This window comes from Micrasema longulum, unplaced genomic scaffold (assembly GCF_059751315.1).
Source record: "Micrasema longulum isolate JH-2025_06_02 unplaced genomic scaffold, ASM5975131v1 h1tg001820l, whole genome shotgun sequence".
In the NCBI taxonomy this organism is placed as follows: domain Eukaryota; kingdom Metazoa; phylum Arthropoda; class Insecta; order Trichoptera; family Brachycentridae; genus Micrasema; species Micrasema longulum.
Genome location: NW_028278994.1, coordinates 128037 through 151878, shown reverse-complemented (window position 1 = coordinate 151878; position 23842 = coordinate 128037). Strand labels below are relative to the sequence as shown.

At 35.1% G+C, this 23842-nt stretch overlaps 1 protein-coding gene across 1 annotated transcript in view; it reads left to right on the top strand.

Annotated features, from left to right (window-relative positions):
- The window catches only part of LOC148273875 (nephrin-like), a 121398-nt gene extending 98426 nt beyond the window's left edge, over window positions 1-22972 (top strand). Inside the window, exons 19-24 of the mRNA XM_088238024.1 lie at window positions 433-623; window positions 1136-1277; window positions 2723-2835; window positions 4098-4260; window positions 4404-4552; window positions 6165-22972. Of these exons, the coding sequence (XP_088094150.1) occupies window positions 433-623; window positions 1136-1277; window positions 2723-2835; window positions 4098-4260; window positions 4404-4552; window positions 6165-6491 (1085 nt within the window). The 3' untranslated portion in view covers window positions 6492-22972. The remainder of the gene's footprint in view (window positions 1-432; window positions 624-1135; window positions 1278-2722; window positions 2836-4097; window positions 4261-4403; window positions 4553-6164) is intronic.
- The last annotated feature ends 870 nt before the right edge of the window (window positions 22973-23842 follow it).

The following is a 23842-nucleotide window of genomic DNA, read 5'->3' as shown; positions in this document are numbered from 1 at the left end:
TTAATGCGTTTAGAATACCAGTCCTAGGGTGCTATTATTATGAATCTTCTCGCAAGGCTAGAGAAAATTTCTTCTTGACGAGTTTTATTTTTTGCATTCGACTACACTTTGCTTCATATACGGCCAAATGAACTTCTCTATACTGTGAGAAGATTCAAAATAGCACCTCAGATATCCTGCAACCCATTGTATTTAACCCTTCATTGAATTAAATGCCGCTCTTATGGCCCCTTTATCTGTGAGTTTGGTCAATTATATGGAGGGCTTATGTCGGATAATGTAATTCTTTTTCACGACCATATTGCAAACACTAATGGTAACAAGAACTGCGTGTACTTGTGTTAAATTCAGTTACAAAAGTTAATCTTTCAAAATAGATGAAATCTGCGTAATGTTTTGCGTAGTAAAACGAATATTTATTTTGTGATCTAGAACAAGCAGGGCAGTCATCGAAATCAGCCACCATAGAAATGTACGCGCCGTCCTCCTACAACGACACTATGACGGGAGAAACTCTCAGCTCGGTCAGCGAAAAGTCCGAAACATACTCCAACGAAGACGAGGCCGCTAGCGAACAGGGAGTAGACCAGCCGGGCATGATGCACGGAACCCTCATGGGACAGGTATGTTGAAATAATCCTTTTTACAAATGTAGCAAACTGCCCAACAGTGCCCAAAAGTGAGCAGCTTAAAGCTAATATGCTTGAATCTATTTTAACAAAAGTTAGCCGTTGGCACATTTTAGCTTTTCCAAAACAAATCTAGCCCATTTTTGAACCCATTGAGATCAGCTCTTGTGGCAGTTTACTCCAACCATCAACAACCCTATTACTCAGTAAAAAAAAGGCACATTCATTGCAGAGCATTGGAAAGCTCAGATCACATCTATCGCCAAAAGCCAAGTCGAATAATTTATTTGACTAAGCGGCGAAATTTTATTCTGCATTTCAAACAAGCACCACGATGCGTACACAACAGTCAGCTATATCATAATGGTTTCAACTTATTTTCTGGGTGTACCTTCCTTCAAATAAATAATACTTATATTATTATCGTTGAGAATCTGATATAGTTTGATCAATGTAATGGAATGCCTCTAGTAATAAATGAATATTAATTATCTGATTAATTACAGGGTGTCAGCACATATCTAACTGACGGTGAAGTACTGGGACTAGCCCCTCCCCCCCTGGAGTACGCGCCCCCGCGCTACCAAGAAGCTCACAACACCCTTCCTCACCCGAGGCACGCTCACAACACCCTCAACAGAAATTCAAGTAAGTAGAATTATTAGAAAAGTTTTTCTTACCATGGACAATTCATGTTGTAGCGGAGAGCAAAGTACTTAAATAAATATCATCAGGTTTGCAACACTGGAACGCCAGTTTGCAAACCTGATACGAACCGTCAGTCTGGAGCCCTTTGTACAACTGCAACTCTTTAAACCTGGAAGAGTTCAGCGGAAGTTTTTGCGCTACATACAGTTCAAAAAGGGTATCCTGTAGATGAAATTTGCTACCAAACTTTGATGTCTGAGTTAAAGTTACCATTGCTCTCTAACAGAAGGACAATTGCTGACCTCACTCTAATGCACAAAGTGATATGCACCATAATAGATTGCCCAAAATTACTATCCCTGATAAACTTTCCTGTACCCATAAGGACCACCAGACTCCGACACGTGTTCCAGTGTGAGTACATCAGGACAAACTTCACCCACCATTCTCCCCTCCCCTAGTGAGCATCCACAGAACTGCTAATAATCATGCCGAGCTGTTCGACTTGCTCCACCCCACTCCTGCTGCAATCAAATCGGCTAGCCTATCCATCGAATGTCTATCCCGTCAATTCTCTTCTTTTTAACCTTTCCCCTACTGTCCTAAAAACTTCCGCGCGTTACGGTGCTGGGAAGTCACTACACATGCAAAAAACGAAAGATTTTAAATCGTAAAAGTGTAATATTCATCGGCAATTGCTTTAATTATTTATAGTTGAAATCAAGTCATGATATTTTTAATCTTATTGCTGATGAAAAAAAAACATTAATTCATTCTCACAGTGCGCGCAAAAGAACCGCCCCCAACGAAAGCCGAGCAGCCACTAATACTAACGCAATTAATGGGCGTCTGGGAGAAGTACAAAAAACTTTGCTGTTCGCGCATGTGACGCATAAAAATTGTCTCTCTCGCTCCCAAATATACTCGTATTATCGAGAGTGAGACGTAAAGAGTGTGCGAGACAATTATATATTAGGATTATTCTTTTACTATGAACGCAACATGCGACACATTGGTAAACTTTCTGTTGTATTGGCGATATCTCCAATTTTTTATAAAACGCTTTTTATGTTCCCAATAAGCATTGGTTATTTAATAAAAATAACGTTTTTTCCGATACATAAATGTATAATGAAGGAATACGGAAAATCTCAACCCATTATTTTTTATATCGATGGAGATATTAAAGTTATTAGATGCAATGTGTACTGGCTACACATCACCGGGAAGGGAGAGTTAACTGTATATTGTAAGAGCCTCATGGCATTTATTAAATATATAAACCTAACTTCGCTCTATACGACACTTCTATATGACACTTGAAAGGACACAGAAAATCCACAAATTTTTAGTTTTTATTATTTTGGAAGTTGGGAGTCTATGCTATAAAAGTTTGATCTGTTGCGATGGGTGTCTGATCAATGACGTTTTTATTTCTTTTACAGTGAAAGCAGGGTACACCAACGCGCCTAGCCCGATGCCTCCTCTTGACGGATCCTATTACAATATGTGCTCGGATCGATATCTTTCCTACCCCCCAGTACTACAGCAGCACCCTGTAAGTGTAACATCAACAAATATTTTGACCTTTTAATGGGCAATTATCATGGATTTTTTTATTAGCTAACAAATTAATCTACTAAATCACAAGCCGATCGGTACTGTTCTTATTAAAATCTATTAAAAATTAAGGGAGATATAAAGGATTAAATTCTAGTAATTTGATTGGTGCCAAAAACAAACAATTCGTGACGTCATCAAGTATGACGTCTTCGGATGTTTTGTGCACACAAATTATTTCAGGTAAAACACTTGTGTGTCATCAATCTATGGACTTTATTTTCATTTCCACTCCATATGCTCTCCTCCAGTCGTCTTCACTCAACCCTGCCCTTCTTGCCTGCACCCTCGCTTCATCCCAGGACAGGTCAGCCTGCCGAAGTTCCACCAAATACAGTCTATTGACAGTCATCCGGGCGTGAGGGCTGGTAAAATATACAAGCAATTCAATTTGTAGGTCTCACCAGGCGACATTCGCAGCATGTGACTCAGTCGTTTTCAGGACCACATTTACGCTTATCAAAAGCTGTTGCATTATCCTTAAAATTCCCTCATTCCTGACGAAAGTCAAACCACCGTGGAGGCGATTACAATAGGAAGATACAAAAGTCGTACCTTCACCAACGTGAACACAGTTTAGTTGAAGATAAATTCTTCCGAGCAATAAACATGGGTTAAACTGACATTTATTTTACGAACCACTGACTTGCAGGCATTCTACAACATCGTTTGACATAATCAAATTAGTTTGTAGGAATGACAAACAGCTTGTTTTTGTTTCGGACGTTTAAAAGTTAAACCCTGCACAATTGTCGCCTTCTAGGCATTTTTGTGAGTTTATAATATTATTCTTTCATCACAATATGCTCTGAATTATGAAAAGACGCGTGGTAAAGTTTTGTGTACAAGTTTTCATGTTTTAGTTAAGGAAAATGGTGCATAAAAATACTTTACACGTAATTGATAATTTACAATCGGTCTAATTGAATCCATCTTCGGTAGGTATAAGTTAATGTGGTAAAACATGGCTACCCCGGAAGCCGAAAATCTTTTGCAGGCTACAATCATGATCGTCCACGGCTCCCACAACAACAAAATAACGCTATAAACCTGTGACGTTGCCAAGCAGTTCATCAGCAGAATCTTCGCTGTACCATTAAATGCTCTAATTTCTATCTTGTGTAAGAAACCATACCATGGAGTACTCATACAGTTATGCCGATGGGGAAAAGATAATAATTATGTTTTTTAATCTTCCAGGGTATGATTAGTCGAGTTCCCACTCCACCGCAGCAGTACGGCCACCCCCCGATCCCCAATCTTCCCCCCGTGATGCCCGCAGCTAGCAACCCTAACATCCTGGCCGCCTACCAGGGTGGCTCGCCTCCCCCCAACTATATGATCAACCACCAAGACAGACAAGGTAAGAAACTACAATTAAAAAGCAGGTTCTTTAAAGCAGGTTCTCTGATACTGAGCCAGTGTAGTTGCATGGGATACTCAGTTATGTGGTCGAATTTCATACGATCAGTGTTGATATGTGAATAAATATGAATATTTTGACAGTTCCTACTCCAAATTACATCGAGCGGCCATCCGGCGGAACTCTGCGCAGGCAGAGAGGAGACAACAAGATGGTGGTCCACTCGCAGAGCCCTGGCATGCCTAACACCGTACCTCCCGATGTGACCGTTCTACATGGAAACTGCAACCAGGTATGTTACTCGAATCAGAATAAAACCATTAAAATTTATTTCAACAGAGATGGAAAACATTCGAAACAGAACCTCACTGAGCTATCTTATCCCATCTCCTTGTCATTGAATGCAGACTACTTTAATATTATTCCCATTAATGAAACAAATTACAGACGTTATCGCACAAGCAGTGGGATTTTCAATTTTATTCGGCATTTCAAACAAGCACCATGAAGCATACACAACAGTCAGCTAACTTATAATGGCGTCAACTCCTTCTCAACAGGTCAGGCTAAGTACCACGCATGCGCGAAACTGTGTTTGCAGCCTTGCAATGGTAAAAAATACAAACGGAATTTACTTTCCGTATATACCTCGTACATCTCACGAGACCTTCAAATTCCAAAGCATATTCATAGCAGAGCATTGGGAAGCTCAGATCGCATCTATTGCCATGAAAACCAAGTCAATAATTTATTTGATTAAGAAGGCTTTCTAAAGTATTACTTCAGAGATATTCCTTAAAATATACAAGACCTATATTGGAGTATAAATTCCCAAGTATGGAGTCTCTACCTCACCAAAGACATCGAGCAAAAGTCCAAAGATGTGCTTCAAGGATGCCTTGGGTTAAAAGCACTAGGACTTACATCATTGGAAGAACGACGGAAGAGAGGGAACTTGATAGAAACTTATAAGATACTAAATTATTACTGTGACTGCCCCCTGCATGAGATGTATCAATAAAATCCCTACATCGATTTACGGGGTCATAACTGGAAGCTCTATCGTCCCCCAATTCCACCTCAATCCCGAGAAAAACTTCCTTTTCAGCAGGGTGGTTTCAGACTGGAATAAATTGTCAAGCCTAGTTGTTCATTGGTTTGGTCAACCAGTTTGAAAACTTTTTTTAAGGAAATACAACGCAGACAAAAAGCGTTACACAAGATATAGGCACACCAGCAAAGGCTGCCTGCCTTTAACAAATAATAAGATTAATCCCTTCTCAAAGATGTTCTTCATTTGTAAAATTTAAATCTGTTCTTATTCTTATTCTTAGAGGTGGGAGTCAGTGCTTTGCAAGCTCCTAATGTCACTGCGACCTGTGAAGATCTATTGTGACAGGTCTCCGTAATAGTTCTCGCCCTCCACGCCCAGGTCTATAAAGATCCTGGCCACTGTGTGGAAGGTGGGAGTTTACATTTCGCTTAATCTCCCCCTCCAAGCCCAGAGCTGTAAAGTATCAGGCTATTAGGTAGGGGGTGAGCTCTTTAACATCCTCGGGTTTAACCAGTGGTCCCCCAAGGATGAGGCTCCTTTTATAATGTAAAACATCACATTCACATATAATGTATATAGGCGTTTCCTCATCTGCACTGCAGAACCTACATCTAGAAGTTTGGGAAAGGTTCATTCTAGCACGGTGTTGATTCAATCTGCAGTGCCTGGGCGGGCTCTAGTGATAATTCTCACTTGATTTTGGCTGAGCTTTATTAGGTTAAAAGTAAAACTTTGCGAGTACCCTTTCATCATTTCCTTCGCATGTTGCTGACCTGGTACTTTTTGCCAGAGCATCACACTCTGCTTCCTGGCCCGAAATTTCAATCTAACTTTTTATCTTCTTTTCCAGAATCATCCTCGGTCCCCCCCGCCCTGTATCAACCAACCCCAGTCGATTCTGAAGGACCCCACGCGCCATTTGCACAAACAGCATTCGAGCCCGTTGAACAGCAGCCCGATCAACACCAGCCAAATCCTCACCGTGCAGAACTTGGCCGCGAACGAATCCATGCACCAGCAGCCCGTACCAACCTACGGGACCATCAAGCGCGAAAACAAGACCGCCAACAAGATGGCCGCCACAAACAAAATGGCCGGCAACGACTCGGGAATCATGATGAACAACTCGATGCACGGCGGGAGCAACAGAGGAGAAATCGACACAAACGCCGTGTAATCTAGTACGGCCGTTTGAAAATAAATAAAATCGTAAATTTGTCGGCTTCGGAGTGTAAGCTAAGGAATAGGATCTCACTTATGTGATTGTGTGCATTTGATTCAATCAAGTTAGTTATAACCGAACAATTATAGACAACGATAATTTAACGACTGCAAATCATTTATATGATGTTACATATATAACAGTGTTTAGAATTAAGTTTCTGTTTTATCAATATTGTGATGCGGCACACTTTGATAGCGGAAGTGACAGATGTCTTTTGTTTTCAAAGTTTCGTTCTATTTTCAAACACATGTCAAATGATACAAACAAAATTTTGCTACCAACAGACGAGACATTTTCCAGCAACAATAATTTAGGCTTATAATTTGAAGTCAACTGTAAACTTCAATTTCATCATCGAAAATAATCACCATGTTATCCTTCTTTGTCCTGGAAATGGTCTGTTTTTTGTGAACTGAATTTACTTATTTTTTAGCTGTCAAATTATTGCTAATACTTTTCATGCGGGAAAGGTAGATTTATTAAGGCTTTAAAATGTTACAAACTTCACACATATCTAAAAAAGGAATCCTAACTGTCTTTCCTCTTACGTACGCACATACTCTTGTACAGCTCTTATGAGAACTTGCGAGTCAGATGATTTGTTTAGGGCATCGACCTATTAATACACATAGAAAGTAAAATATTTTTTAAAGTAGTGACACGAAAACGTACCCATAGTTACTGAGTTTGTTTAGGGGCTGGTATTCTGAATGGTATAGCGCGTGAACAGATCGCCCTGTTAGCGTGTATTTAGTATATAAATACGCATTAAAAACGTGTTCTCTACGCGCAAATTGAGTTCAGAATATGGGTTGCAAAAATTGGAGGATACCATATTTTTTGGACCATAATATGCACTTATTTACTCTGAAAATTAAACCGAAAATTGGGACGCGTCTTATGGTCCAATGCGTCTTATCGTCCACAAAATACAAAGTTAATTAAATGTTTATGTTTGGCATTAATTTTTTATGAGACTCTTTCCTTAAATTCCTTATAATTTTGACATATTTGTATCTTTTCATTGGATTTTGGGGAATGCAAAAACAACTAAAATTTGTTGTTTTTTAAATACTTATTCCTATTCGCCGCTAGGCGTAGTTTGACGTTTACAAAAAATAATATTTGTAGTTGAATATTCATTATTTTAGCTTTGTTAATCACTCATGAATCAATACTTTCCAATGGAAAATTACACAAAATATTTATCCGAAAGGTTTTCACATGCTTTCATGACAAAAGCAGACATTTTAGTTTAGATTCAAAACGTCACACCTGGTAGGAAGTCAAAGAACGACTTAGAACATCACTAAGCATTTGGGCATTTAGTTAAGCGTTATAATTTTTGAGGGCTCCTGAGCCCTAAGTGTATAAATAGGTCGATGGATTAGAGTCAATGAGTCGATGAATTAAATCCGCCTTCTTTTCTTATTTTTTTTTACTGTTCATTTGTCGAGCTTATTACTTTTTTATTTAAAAATAACAAAGTAATTTGACAAACAATTGAGTCTAAAAACCTCTCAATATGACATCGTGCAGTATACGGCAAGTGTTAATTTTAAATTTCATTGTTTATTCAATAATGTTTATTTATGGATATTTTTTATATATTTTAGGAGAGCGATTTTTATTACGTTTTCCGCTGATTTACCTGTTAGATTACATTCGCTACAGCCTAAAAGAAGCCCGCATAAAATGTGTTAAGATGGCGCTGTTTTGTCATTACAAAATGGGCGTAACTTTATTTTTTCTTTGCAAATTTGTGATGATTTAAGTATTTTATTAGCACAGATAGTTGATTTTTGTCCTCCGTTATCGAGTGTGCCATTAAAAAGTCTCATCGATGTGGTGTTTTGCGATATTTCTTATAAGAAATCAATGTATGGATGTTGCATAAAGCTGTGCGTACCTACGGAAACTTATTTAGGATCAAAAAATGTTAGGTTATGATGTTTTTTGAATTCCTAAGACTAATTATATCTTAAATATTTGAACGATGTGTTTTAAAACGGAGGTAATTGAGTTGATTCGGATGTTTGAGGCTAAAATGTTTGGTGCTTTATAAATTCTTTTCGGAAGACATTTCATTCTGTCCTTTGAGTATAGTCCTTAAATCTGATTGTAATTTTTTCTATAGCTGTAATTATAGAGTTGAAACTACTGTAAAAATCATTATAAATGTGACTGAATTGATTTTGTTTTTCTCTGCATTTTATTATCACCATAATGTACACAAAACTCATTAAAATTAGATAGTACTTTAAAAAATCTGTAAATTAAACTAGGGTAATTTAACTCATTGATAATATAACTGTTTAATTTATAATGAATGTAAATAATGAATGTTGTTTTGAAATTTCTTATTTGCGTGAATTTTATCGCATGAAGTTTGCAAATACTCTGTTTTTCACATCAATTGTGCAATATTGATTGCTTTTCTTAAACCAAAAACAAATGAACTCTGCTACGAATAGGCAGCGCCCTGCCGCTTACTGAAAAGGGACGGGATATACACGTTAGTAGATGAATACGAGCATGCTATTCTCACCTCCCTTGCAAGCAAGTGTCTGGTCCTTTGTGGCAACTAAATCTATGGTGAGTCCAGCTCTGTGAATAGGGTATTTTCACAAATCGGGAATAACATTGAAATGATTAGAATCTTAAGATCCAATTTTTATTATTCAGATGGTTTCAAAGCGAGCACATACAAAACGGCGCACATTTGACGTCATGTCATTTAGGCATTACAAGTCATGCCCGTCGAGTGAGGATCTACAAACATTGCGTACGAGTATAGCGAGGTAGCATAATACGTACCATTTCTCCCATAGGGCGTAAAACGTTACATTTTTAGGTAAATAAAAATCAATTAATCAAAATCAACAATTGTAAACAATATTATTTGCTATAATTATTTTGAAAAGATTTTGTATGTATATTTTTCTTTATAATTTAGAACATATATATATGTTCTAATAGAACATATATAAGTATATTTTGAACATACATTGGGATTCAAGGGTGTTTTTTTTTACTAGTATGGGAGATAAATACCAGTTTCGATCTGAGAGTCGAACTGTCAAAATGTGGATGCCTTTTTAAGCGGGATTACGGATTGCAAGCCATTGGACAAAAATAGACACCATGGAGAAGATTGCCAGGAATTAGAAATCAAAACCTGACATTATTTTATTTACTATGGGAAAAATAAAATCCCAAAGTTGATGTCCGTTTGAACAGGGTTAAACCTTTGTTGACAATTTATCCGTCAAATTCATCAAAAAATCTAATTAATTGTAATGACCATTGTAATTTACCTGCTTCTCTAAAAATATATATCTTTTTTAAAATGTGAAAAGACCCCATTTTTAGTTGAAAGTTTTCATTGAAATAAGTATAAATTATAATTGTTATCTGTGTCCGGGTGGGTGAAGAAAACAGTACTTTATGTGAAATGGAACCCAGAACACTGGACGAGTGTTTCCACTTGAAAGCTACTCTCCGGTAAAAATCCTGACCACACTGACAGTAAAACGATGATGATGATTTTCATCATCATTATCGCCCTCTCCAGTGGTGCATAGGGTCATTTTTGTTACATCAAATGTAAAGTAATTAGTCTTATGCCTTCGGTGCCAGTCCATGGCCGCAATTACAAACGCTATCTTCGTCGGTACATATCGAGACGATATGCTTAACTTTTTTACTATCCTTATCTACTTCGGTATGGCGAATTTTGATCTACTGGCATGTCGATATGTGCTTTCATTACATCATCTCAGATGTCATACGATTAAATTCAACCAATAGGTGGCGCTAAAACTTTACTCCGCATTCAATGCTTGATGAAAATTAAAGTATTTCTCTTTTGTGTTTTGAATAGGCTTCTGTGATAACAATTTAAAATTTAAATAAATCTCAATTGAGGAAAAATCGCTCGCTTGAACATGATTTTCATATGACATTTGACAATTCCCCATACGGTATGCGTAACTTTTCGTCTATCTTTATCTACCTTCATATTACAAAGCCGGCTCTGTGCCGGATTTGTGCTTTCTCATTTTTCACAGTGGCAATATTTTTCTAAATCTCAGAAATCTTTCACACACAGACCTGTGTTCTTCATCAGCCTCAACACAGAGAGTGACTCACTATTAATACCTACCCTGCATAACAGAGTTTTAGTTCCAAAACTGATTTATTTCAATTAGAATTTGACGTTACAGAGAAAAGCACTCAATATTTCAATAATAATGATAATTAAAATTACTTGTACTATACTTTTTCAATATTCAGAAATTACTAATCGTAAATTTATTCACAGCCGCCCATTCTTAAATTTAAACATAGCTTTAAAATGTAAACAAAACATATGGATTTAGATAGGAATTGTAAATATTAAATTAATTGGTAGTTATTTGATAATGTTATTATTGAAGAAGATACCAAATTTTTTGTTTTTAATAAAATGACTAATTATATTAAATAGTTAGGTAAATATATTCAATCTTTCCTTTTTTCTTGTTATTGTTTGTGAAATTTATTTTTACAAACGCTAATTATTTTTAATATTAAGTTGTACCCACCACAATTTGTACTCATTAGTTACAAATAACACTTGGGTATCAGAGCTTTTTCCTTTCGAAGGTAAGATGATCAGTCACCCTTCAGGTGCCGCTCCAGCGACTATGAAATATTCCATGTCAACCATGTCGGGAAACGAACCCGAGACCTCTTGAATGTTAGGCAAACACGCTGACCATTACACCACGAGCAGACAAATTCCTGTTGATTTAAAAGTGTAGACTCCTCTATGGTCACGAAACGTCGTCCTTTCATAGTCCTCTTCAGCTATGGGAACAGAAAAAGTCACAGGGGGTCAAGTCCAGTAAATACGGTGGCTGGGGCGTTGATGCAGTCGGGTTTTTTGTCAAATCGCAAACAAGTCGCGAGGCTTAAGCGGGTGCTCGTTGTCTTTGCTCTGGAATAATCCTGAAAATTTGCTGATCGCGCCAAAACGCGTCTTAGTAGTTTGTCTGTCATAAACTAGCTTCGCGTAAAAATGGCAAAAATTATTTTAACTCAAAATTGAAATATTCCACGTCAGAATTCATTAAATTATAAATGAAATTTATAATTTTATTTTTGAAAAGAAAAAATATTTGCGTTTTTGCGCGATTTGCACAAATATTTAATTTTGAGAGCCATTTTTAACCAGTTGTAAATGTCTCACTATTAGAAAATGGGAATCAAGTTGGGATAAAGTGAGATTCGAACCACGGACCTTTGAGCTGTGAGTCCGAGACTCTAGCCACGGGACCACAACCCGATTAAATTTAGTTGTAGTCTTTGTTTTTACGAGACATTCCCGCGTTTCTCGGTGATTAACTTTACTGAGATTCCCCGGGCACCATAAAGTCGTATTCGTTGCATGTTTTGGACCAGAATCCACCTGGGGCAGGGGAATATGCAGCAACACCAGCTCTAAAAAGATACTTTTCATCCTTTGATTTGGTTCAGTCCAAACATAGAGGTATGTTGAGTAATAACAAGACCGCAAAACTGGTATTCCCGTTTAGATATTTCAACCAACACCCTGAAGCCAGACATACTGACTTGGATTGTGTTTGAGAGGCATTGGTCACAGATACAAATGAAGACTCCTCATTGTCTGATGATATTTCAATAGTTCAATTGATAAGAAATTAATATCTGTTTCATCCTTTATAATTTTCCTTGTTTAACAAACATTATTATTATTAATAATACACTAGCAGCTATTAAGCTGATGCGTGTATATCAAGTGTACTTGGTTATTAAACATTATACATTGCTGTGTGCATCTAGTTAACATTCACTGAACTAGCATCAATCACTTTCTCGGGAAGGCCATTCCATTTCTCCACAACTCGGTTTGTCAGGAAGTTCTTCCCGGGGTTGGATGAGAAGGAGGCAGTGTTGAGTTTCAATGAATGACCTCTGAGATGGCGGTGTTTATTCATAGTGAACATTGATTTCGACTTGGGTACATTATATTGCTCAGTCAAGTCACCACGCTGCCTCCGCTCTTCCAGTGAACTTAACCCGAGCTCCCTTAAGCGGCCCTCGTATGATTCATTTTTTAGAGAAACTACCATTTTAGTTGCTCTTCTCTGGACTTTCTCCAACAACTCTATGTCTTTTTAAAAATAGGGACTCCAAATTTGGTGGGCATACTCCAGGAGTGGACGAACATATATTTTATAATTGATATTACATATTTAATACCCAATCAAACTAAATTTTTAACATCCATTTTCCTTAAGTAATATTTTTCTATGTTTACTTTGTTCGAACCTCATATCCCTACCCAATACTCGAACATTTAAAAAGCAATGATACCCATGTGTTTAGATTAGCATAGCTTTATTTTACGATTATAATTTTAGGTTATGTTATGCTTTTAGTTACGAAGACAATAACTAAATATAATCTTAATTATTCCACGTGCTAGTTTTGTTTTTAACTCTATTAAAATTATACCAAAGTTATGACATTAATCTACGTTTACTAACAATTATGTGTAATTATTAATCAACCATTTTGTTTTTTTATGTTGCGTTTGATTTATTTATAAATATTTCTTTGCCCCGGCAAGTAAGAAAAATAGAATTTAAAAATTCACCATTTTTTTTTAGTTATTCTTCTTAAAAACCGGATATAAACAACATATTTCCTCGGTTGTAAGACGCACCCTTTTTAAGAGGCCTAATTATAAACAGACAGTCATACAATCATAATGAAAGGAATTTAAAATTAGCCATATTTTTAATGTTCTATAAGTTTTTATTCAAATTTAAACCTGCTTTTGCAAAGTAAAGGTTCACACAACTGTAAAAAATTACAGCGAATGTAAGACGCCATAGATTATAAGGCGCACCCAGAAATCAAAGACACCAAACAGAAAAATACTTATGTCTTATAATCGAGGAAATACATTATATATTTTTTTGGTACATTAAACTGAAACTCATGTATGTATATGCTGCAGAATTGATTTTACATAATATATATTTTCTTTAATATACAAATAACATTTATATTAACACTTGTTAACATGGCATTTTTTCTTGTGTTGTCACAAATTTATTTATGTGTTTAATTATTTTATTTTATTCTATATTTACATCGCATTGTGTTATAATTTCCTATTTGAACTGTTGTTTCAAAAAGTTTATAGTGAAAAATGGCCAAGATTTTTTTCTTTTGACGTCGCGCATGTCTCAAAAAACGTCTTTTCTTTTTATAATTTTACTTCTGTTAAAACTATGCATGCGTCATAGATGAAAATTTGATCTAAAAATACAATTTTTCTTCCTAAAACCTGACTAAATTGAGATACGCGCGTTATAATACGAAAAATTATTTTTATATTGGTTTGAACTGTCAATGTGCCGTTTTATCAACAGAAAATTATCTAATGCACATAAGCTTTGGTTTCCTAAGAGAGAATGATGATAAAAAATATAGTTTTCAACTTCCAATGACTCCTCATCTTCCAAATTTACCTATTAATAATGCTAAGTATTTCAATAGTGTCTTTTTCTGCCGCAGTATGTCTCAATTTTATAAAAAAAACTAGTTTAATAACATTAGGTTATCACAATCGCTAAATAATGACACAGCTCTCTTTAAGTTGACATCTCCAGAGACACCGTTAAGATGGCCATCTTATTTCGCTCACAGCTTTACAGCATATCATGGCTGATAAATGAACATCACTGCTTTCTTAGGAAACCATAGCTTTAAAGATGTTTTAAACTCAGTTCTAACCTATTAAAATAAATGTCAATCTACCACATCTTAAATGTTTTTTTATATTTAATTATCATTTTGATAACGGTTTATTATATTTTGATACATTTTTACATAAATAACTCACATTTGCTAAAGAAATTAATTTAGATTCATATCATCTTAGAGTTAACCTCATGTATTAATTATTTTTTAAACTGTTTATTTTTTACATTTAACAGTGAAATTCGAACTCAAAGCATTTTTTTACATTTATAAACCAAGGAATCAAACCTGAAACTTAATGCACCCCAGAGCGACATAGTCACCACATCACTATGCACATGCACTATAGCCCTTAAAATATAGCTTGATTAAAATGACAGCAGCCAAACTAATGTGACTAGTGGTGGAAAGTACTGATCACTGACCATGTACCGATCAAATCGATTTTATCATATTTTTCATGCAAACATGAAACTCTGTTTCCGAAAATTGATATAGAAACGAAAAACAAGCCTATTATAGTGTGTTTAAGACAATTATTCACCAAAAATAAGACATTTTATACTTTTTTTCATGAACAACATCAAATGAATTATTTTTTTATTCAATCGATTTACATTGATTAATTTGTCCCATATCTAACATTTTGGCACCTTGTAAAAATGTCGTTAATAATTAGGTTTATTTTAGTTTTAAAGCTGATTTTGTAAAGTTATGTTGATTGCATTGTATTAAAAAAATAAATCACGCCAGATACAAATGATTTTTCGTGTGTCAATATAAATCACTCCTTAGACGTTACTACAAAGTTATGTCATCATTTTTGCTGACAACTGTCATTCTATCAAGCTATATTTTAAAGCCTATAATTTAAACAAAACTTCAATAAATGTCAATAAATATTTGTATATAAACACGTCCAGATTTTTCTGTGCCTACCGGTTTATTTATAAGGACACTAGTTACATTTATATAATTCCCTGACGAAGAGACGGGTACGTCTCGAAACTGGTAGACAAAGAATAGTCTGTCAGTGGTTACATACAAATCTATTAACATTTATAGAAATGTTTGACTACAAAGGTTTAAGTAGAAGAGTTATTAGGTTTTTCTTCTAAGTTGCTGTGTTGCCTCATTTATTATTTTTAATTTATTAGATTTAAGCTTTATTTTTAATGTATGTTTAGAGACATGGTCTTAATACAGTTATTTTGTCGAATGATTGTCAATTTAATTATTTTTTTATTGGTTTCAATAAAATATTTTCTTAAATTTTTGTTTTTTTTATTATTTTATGCTTTGCTTGTACGATTTTAATGTGCTCAAGAGTTGTGCTTCATATTATTATTATTTAGTTTAAAGCGAACAGCTTTTGCTGATTAAATTAAATTAAATATATATTCATGCATCAATTTTTTACATTGGCAAAATGAACCTCTTGAAATGACCTAAGTATCATTATTTAATTATGTAGAAGTTTTTCGGCGTTAGAACATGTGAGACACACTCGGAAACCAATTCCCACTGCGCCTGTTAAGGACAGTGCAGAAGGGGAATCATACATTTCCTGTACGTAAACAACAAAATTATCAAAACATCCAAAATATTGATTACCTAACACTCAGTGCGGATAGCTCCAAATCAATCAAAAAAAATTATGTTGTTTTTTCTGTCATCTCCAACTGGTGTAGGAGCTGTCTGCATTAACAAGCAAAAGTTCTACTGCATTTATCGTAATTAAATAAAATAAAAATCGGAATTTTTTAACAAACTGGAGGATCGATATGTGTATGCCTGTGGGATTTTGTTAGTTGCTGTTAAGAGAGCTCCTACATCAGTTTAAAATGATGTTGATGTTTGATGTGTTCAATAAAATACGGAAATCGGTTATGAAGCGCGAGGGTTATTTTTGAATTGAACCACACCTTACGGTCATTTTAAAGATCGTGTTATTTTGAAGCTCGTTTATTACAATTAAAACACATTTAAAGTACGCCGTCACATGGCTAGGCTGGTTAGGGTGCAAGACTTTGAAACTATTTCATCATCAGTGGCGCTACAGCCCATTGTGGGCCCTGACCTCCTTCAGAATCTGTCTCCATTCCTCCCTGCACCCTGCAGCTCTTTTCAGTTCATCAGGCCACTTGCTCTAATGTCACTTTCCACATTTTCCAGCCATCTTAACTCTGGTCTGCCTCTGCTTCGTCTGCCTTCCGGAGTGATATAAAGAATCTTTTTAGGGTACGATTATCATTCATTCTGCGCACATGGCCCAACCATTGTAATCTTCTTATTTCGATGAATTGTGCAATGTTGGGTTCGCCATACAGTGCCTCTAATTCATGATTAAACCGTCTCCTCCACACTCCGTTTTGGTTGACAGCACCAAATATCTTCCTTTATATTTTTCTTTCAAATGCTAATACCATGTTTTCATCTCTTTTGGCCATAACCCAGCATTGGACACCAAATGTAATGACCGGTCTTAGGAACCGTATCGCTATCGAGATAGATTATCTCGGCGGAACATTAATTACCCCCATCGTGCGCCGCATTATCTACGTGTGAACACGCACGGGCAGGACCTTGTAACAATAGCGATGAAAATTGATGCAGAAAAAAATCCTTTTTATTATATTGTTTGTGTTTTAAGAATTCCAATACATCTTGGTGTAAAATAAATAGTATTTTTCCTGAACTCGCTCATAATAAACGCCGTCGTGTATTCATTTTTTTAATTGTGACCGAATTTTCGCGTTGTCCCAGCGTTCTGTCCCGCGCGGTCGAGGCAGTTCACGGAGCTGGGACAAGACAATATTGTCATATCTATTGTATAGTCAACGTGTAAATGCATTAGCTTATTTACTATAGCTAATTGGAGCCTTCATTCTGTTGAATGCAGCGTCTGCTATTCCTAGCTCTTCCCGGCTCTTGTTCAAAGTTGCCATCTTTTGTTACATATTATACTTCCAGGTACTTGAAACTCCTGACCCTTTCGATGAACTGTCAGGAAATATAACGACATTGAGTACATCATTCAAATAACCATGATTATTATTCGGGTTGTGATTAAAAAACGTATTTACAGAAAACTTAGATATACATACATTTAAACATTAATTTGTTTCATTTTGTTTTTAAAAAGTGCCTTAAACTAGTTTGTACATGTAAATACTTGATTATAAATTAAGAAATGATTTCAAATCAACATAATATAAGAAATATATAAATTATATAATAATCTAGTAACATAATTATTCATGTAACATTTTCATTACAATATATTACAATTAATGGATTTGTATTGTTATGTGTTGATATATTATATAATTCTGGTGTTTATTATTCATAAATTGTACTTTTGTGTATATTTATAACTATGAAATCCCAGGGATGCAGTGTTAATGTGTTTTTCTTCTATAATTAATGACGCCATGCTCTTATAAATTTGAGAAAATGATGGCATTTTATTCAACATGTCTTAATTTTTTGCTTTCACAGTTTGTTACCGAAGCTTTTGAAACAATGAAGTGATCTGCATTAAAGATAGTAAATAATTTAGACAGACCGATATCTCAACAGAGACTAATGAATTAATAGGGAATGTGGAAATCTAGGCATTGGCAGGTTGACGCCGATCACTCGTTTACGGGTTGTAAACAGTAGATGAATTTATTTTGGAAACTGTCAAAAAATATGCCAAGATTGTGACTTCCAATAACACCTGTGCAACGCTTCACACTTGGTAGAGTGGCAGTCAACCCGTTTACAAGGCTTATAGCCTCTCATTGGATGGTTTAAGCGATCACATTCAAACCACTTAACATTAATCATTATGTGTAATGTTTGTGATTCCACATCTCCACAATTTTCAGAAGTATATCGATCATTCATTGAAGTTTTATGATGGCAATATTCTTTGTGTTTGCAATTCAAATAATAATGTATCAATCGGATCTAACTGAAAAGGGACGGGACTATACACATTTGTAAATTAATACGAGCATACTATTCTCCCTTCCCTTGTCAGCAAGTGTCTGGTTCTCTGTGCCAACCGAACCTATGATTGATCCGGCTCTGACTAATGCCCATTATAAATCTAATTAATAATCCTATTTGACTATTATCTAATATAACCTAACCGTATACAAATTATATATCACTTTCTGTGAAGAATACAAATTGAAAATCCTTCCTAACCTAACCTTACTTAATTTAAACTAAATTAATCTAACCATATAAATTATTTATCGTGTTCAAAAATAAATACAAATTTTAAAATCAAATCCACAGTGCCAATATATTATATTAAAGTCCGACCGACGCAAATTGGCAAAGCAGTGAAGAAACTAATGTAGCATTTGAATAAACCTTTCTTGAACTTCTTGATGTAGATTCTGCAGTGCTGATGATGAAACATCGATACACATTTTATGTAAATGTGATGCTTTACATCACAAAAGAAGCCGCATCCTCGGGGGACCACTGGTTAAACTTCTCTGTTGCTCTTAAAAAAGAGCTTTCGCCCCTTACTTAACAGCCCGATACTTTAAGGAACTTGATTTGGAGGAGATTTAGCAATATGAGGACACTTGCCTTTCACTTAGTAGCCTGGCCCTAAAGACTTGGGCTTGGAGGGCGAGAACTAATTTACTGGGCCCGTCACAATAGACCTACACAGGTCACAGCGTCAATAGTAAAACGTTATTACGGTTTGCCAATTTGGGCTGGTCGGACTCTCTATTAAATAAAACAGTGTCCATTTTGAATTTCGTGCCAAATTTTAAGTACTTGTAAATAAATTAATGAAATTTACCATCAAATCTACATTTTCTATGTAAAATAATATATAAATAATTAAATTTTAAATGCAAAATTGATTTTGAGGTTAAAACTAATATTTTAAATTTGATTTACTGGACAAATACATAATTTCATTGTGATTGATTTAAAACATTTTCATATTTGTTCTATACTCAGAGTAATAAAGCGTTTGTTATTTTGCTCTTGTGCATAGAACAAAAGTGTTCCAAAATTTTGTTTATGGACAACTTCACTCTGCTGGCAGCCATTATTGTTTGGTTTGAGCAATGGATGTGAAAAAGACACTTTTGTCACTGTGCTTGGCTTTGCTCATAAAAAATATGGAAATTTACAATGCAAATTAATATTGATTTGTTGATTCTTGGCCCGAGTAAAGCCCGATGTTTTGCTGCAAACTATAGCTAACTTTGTGTTTGACCAGAATCATTTGGACGGCTATATAAGCGGTAGCATGCGCGTTATTACTCTAAAGATTTTGATGTGAATGCCAAAAATTACATTGTAAATCCACGAGTGTTGGCTCATACGACGCAGCTTTAAATTTGAAAAAAGGAGATAATTAATAATACAACATAATTTCGGCTTTAGTATTGTATCAGTTACTTAACCTTACCTAACCACATTACCATAAATATCGAAACTTCTCTAAAATATATGTAAAAAAACGGGTTACAAACTAAAGTTTTGTTTTGACATCGTTTGTCCATTTTTTACTAATGAGTTTGCCAGTTAATGTGTCAAATGGAACATTTATTATTTAAAAAAATTGTAAACTCCCTCATAAATTTGTAATGAATATTTATTTCTATGATCACTTTTTCCTCTCAGCACTTAAAATCTCCTTGGGTTATCCCTGATCACTGGACAATCCAGTTTTATCAGGTCATAGAAAGTATACTGAAAAGTTACTGGTTTTTAATGTTGTCGACTCCCCTTCGTGCTGCTACGGTCATCCTAACTAATCTTTTGAACACATCCTGTGGTTCTGTCCTTTTTCCCCTCTTGAATACCGCGAATGGAGCTTCTCGCTACTATCCGTGGCCTCTTTATAGGTTCTGTCAGACATACAGATCTGGCGGATTCCAATTAAAAAGTTTTGCCATCACTTCGGCGAATCGATCAAATTATTCAGTCAGCGAAGAATTACTTTCCCCTTTCGTCAAGCCAATAAAGGATATTATATTGTGTATTTCTGGATTAGCTTTCAGCCAAGACTTTCAGATTACAGAGAACTCCATTGGACAACCTTTCTCTTTCAAAATGAGAACTTTTTCCTTGAACGTGGGCACCCCCAAGAAGACTTAAGTCCTCGGATGCGGTGTGCAGTACGTGGTTGGCAAGCTATAGACATCACCCAAAAGCCGATTTTACGTAACACAAATATATTTCAAACAATGCATTGTATTATTATTTTTTTTTTTTATGCAAATTTATTGCAACAGAGGGAAAACATTTCTGAGAAGAAAACATGGAAGTCTCGGGATTTACAGGGCTTATGACCTGTCATCGGCTGGTTTATGTGGCCAGATTACACACTGTGTAACATTCACCATTCTGCCTATGTTTAAACATCCACCTTTCCTCGACTCTATCTGTTGAGTTTTGTGATGTAAAAGACCTGAAGCCTTCATTGATGTGGGTGAGATTCACCTGGCTGAATTATTTCACCTAAAGGCAACCCGGAGACTTTTCAACTATCCCATCTTAATAACTCCCTAGAGTGATATCCAGCCTGTCTACGAGCATTTGGACACATTCAAAACATTGTTGATAATTATTTATGTAAAATATTAATAATAATCATTATTCTTAACAAAACTCACAATCATCCAATCATTAGATTAACTATTAAATTAATAAATCGAAATTTTTAAATACCTCCTTACAATAAAAATATAATCAATATTTAAGATGAATTTGTAAATAAATTAATGTTTTCGTGTTTTTGCTTAAAGTGGATATTGACTCTGTAAAATAAGTCGTGTTTTAAATATGGAACGCTGGATGCAGCATAGCTTTTTTTGTTTCATCACAACTGTCAAACTTCAAAAAATAATTGATAAATAACATTATTTTTTAAAAATGTGTCTTCAGAGCGCTACTTGAGTGTGACACGTTTTCAGAATAGGATGTGCACATAAACATCGTCATAATAAATGACGTACAATGAGGAAGTTCATTGCTACGAGAAATTTGACGTAAAAAATGTTTTCATACACAAAAACGTAAGAAAAAAATAAATTATGTAAATCAAGTGTACATGATTGTTAAACATTATAAAGTGATGTGTGCATCTAGTTAACATTAACTGAACTAGCACCAATCACTTTCTCGGGAAGGCCATTCTATTTCTCCACGACTCAGTTTGTCAGGAAGTTCTTCCCGGGGTTGAATGAGAAGGAGGCAGTGTTTAGTTCCAATGAATGACCTCTGAGATGGCGGTTTTCATTCATAGTGAACATTGATTTCAACTCGGGTACATTATATTGCTCAGTTAATATTTTGAACATTTCAATGGAGCCACCACGCTGCCTCCGCTCTTCCAGTGAACTTAACCCGAGCTGCCTTAAGCGGCTTTTCTCTGGACTTTCTCTGACAACTCTGTCTTTTTTAAAATAGGGACTCGAGATGTAATACGCATACTCCAGGAGAGGACGAACATATGTTTTATACATTTTGAGGAACAAATCTTGGGTGATGTGAGCGAATGTTTTCCTTACTAAGCAGAAGAGATTGGTGCGTTTGACAATTTCTGTAATATGTGATTCCCATTTAAGACGCAAGTAATCACAACTCGAAGATCTTTTTGCGACTTTATTGCTTGCATTTGATTTCCATCCTCGGTATATTATTTTCAGAATTCTAGGGCCAATGTGTAGGACGATGCATTTCTCAGGGTTTAGCGTTAAGAGCCATTATTTTGTCCATTGAAAAATCTAATTTAGGTCATCTTGGATTTGCTGGAGGCTAATTATTGGGTTGGCAAACAATTTTGTATCGTCGGCAAAGAAAAATATGGGCATACGAATTGGTTCTCTCAAATCAGTCAATGAAAATGATTTTAATAGAATCGAACTACTTGTGTTGTGGAAGATTTCTGATATCAATGTTTAGTGTATTTTGACAGGTACAAGGTTCACCTTTTAATTGTCTGGAAAACACACTTGAACGTGAATAAAACTTTAAAAAATCATGAAGATAATGAAAAAAACATTTTTTTGGCTTAGTTTACCTAAACGATTGAACTTCCTCATTGGCTGGTTTAAGTGGTCAAATTAAACTTTGCGTAACATTCACCATTCATCCAATGTTTAAACATCTACATTTCCTTAACGACCACTCACAAACTTTGTAAATGCTGTAATTTAAAAAAAATACCTATCGAAAAACGTGATTAAAACTTTAGTAGCGTACTTTTTTTATGTATAAAATTATTGTCTGTGGTGAAAATATTTTTGTATGGAAGTTTGACAGCTGTTGGAAAGTTCCGTTCTTAATTTTAAATCCCTTATTGACTGTTGTGTATGCAAAATTTTATTTATATATAAACGTTTTGCATTGATACCAATGTCTTATGATTATAAAAATACATGTTAATATTAAAAATTACCATAAATTTAAAACAATTACGCCAAATTGAATCAAAATAGGAAAATCATCTACTCGATATGTGTATTTAAGTCGCTCATTAAGTGTAAAATATTAAAGATAATCCTCAATCATTTGAAATCAGCCATTGTGTATGGGTAATTACTATATTATGTATATTATGCTCATTAATGTACATTATTATAATTTAATTTACGAAGTCAAATAAACTGTTGAATAATTATATTCGTTTTATTTATGTTGCGCTCATAGAATTAAGAATAGTCCAGAAACCGCATACGCACATCAAACAGAAGGCGACCCCAACGCCCGAAGCAATAGTTCGGATTACTGGAAGTTCGGTTTAAAGTGGATTCGGCTTACTTAGACTATACTGTATCATTGACAAAAATAAATAATAAATAAAATAAACTATTAGTCATATTTTAAAATAAATTTTATTTACAATTTAATTAAGTAATAATAATTATTCATCTATGATAAAATTATTTTTAATATATGCACATCCATTTGTGATAGAAAAAAAACTGTTGCCAAGATCGTAACACAGTTAAAGTTACATTTTTCTTAATAAAAATAAATATTTTGATATGGAATTTTGTGTACAAAAATGTATACTTTTTTCGCTGAATGGTAGTTTTTGTAAATAATCAAAAAATTTAAATATTTTTTTAGATACATAAAACAAAAGTTAGATATTACTTTTAATTACTGGGCAGGTGAAGAATACAGTTCTGTGTGTGAAACAGAACAGGAAGCCCGGATGACTGCTTTTAACTTGATGGTTACCCTCGGGTAAAAGTCCTGAAAATAGAAATCGAGTGAAAATAACTCTGCTATGTGGTAAATTGGTCGGCACGCTCGCCCACGACGCTCAAGGTCCCGGGTTCGATCCCTGGCAGGGTCGACCTTGATCGATAGAAATTGAAAAAATATAGGATACCACGGACAGCTCATAGGACTAATGTTTCTATAATCCGAGGATTGAGTCTTGAACAGCGTCTTTCTTCCACTTTCTGTGTTTTCAGGTATTTCGGCCACGTTACGAGGTGAAGAGACAGCGTGGAAACTCGGTGATACGAGGACGAGTC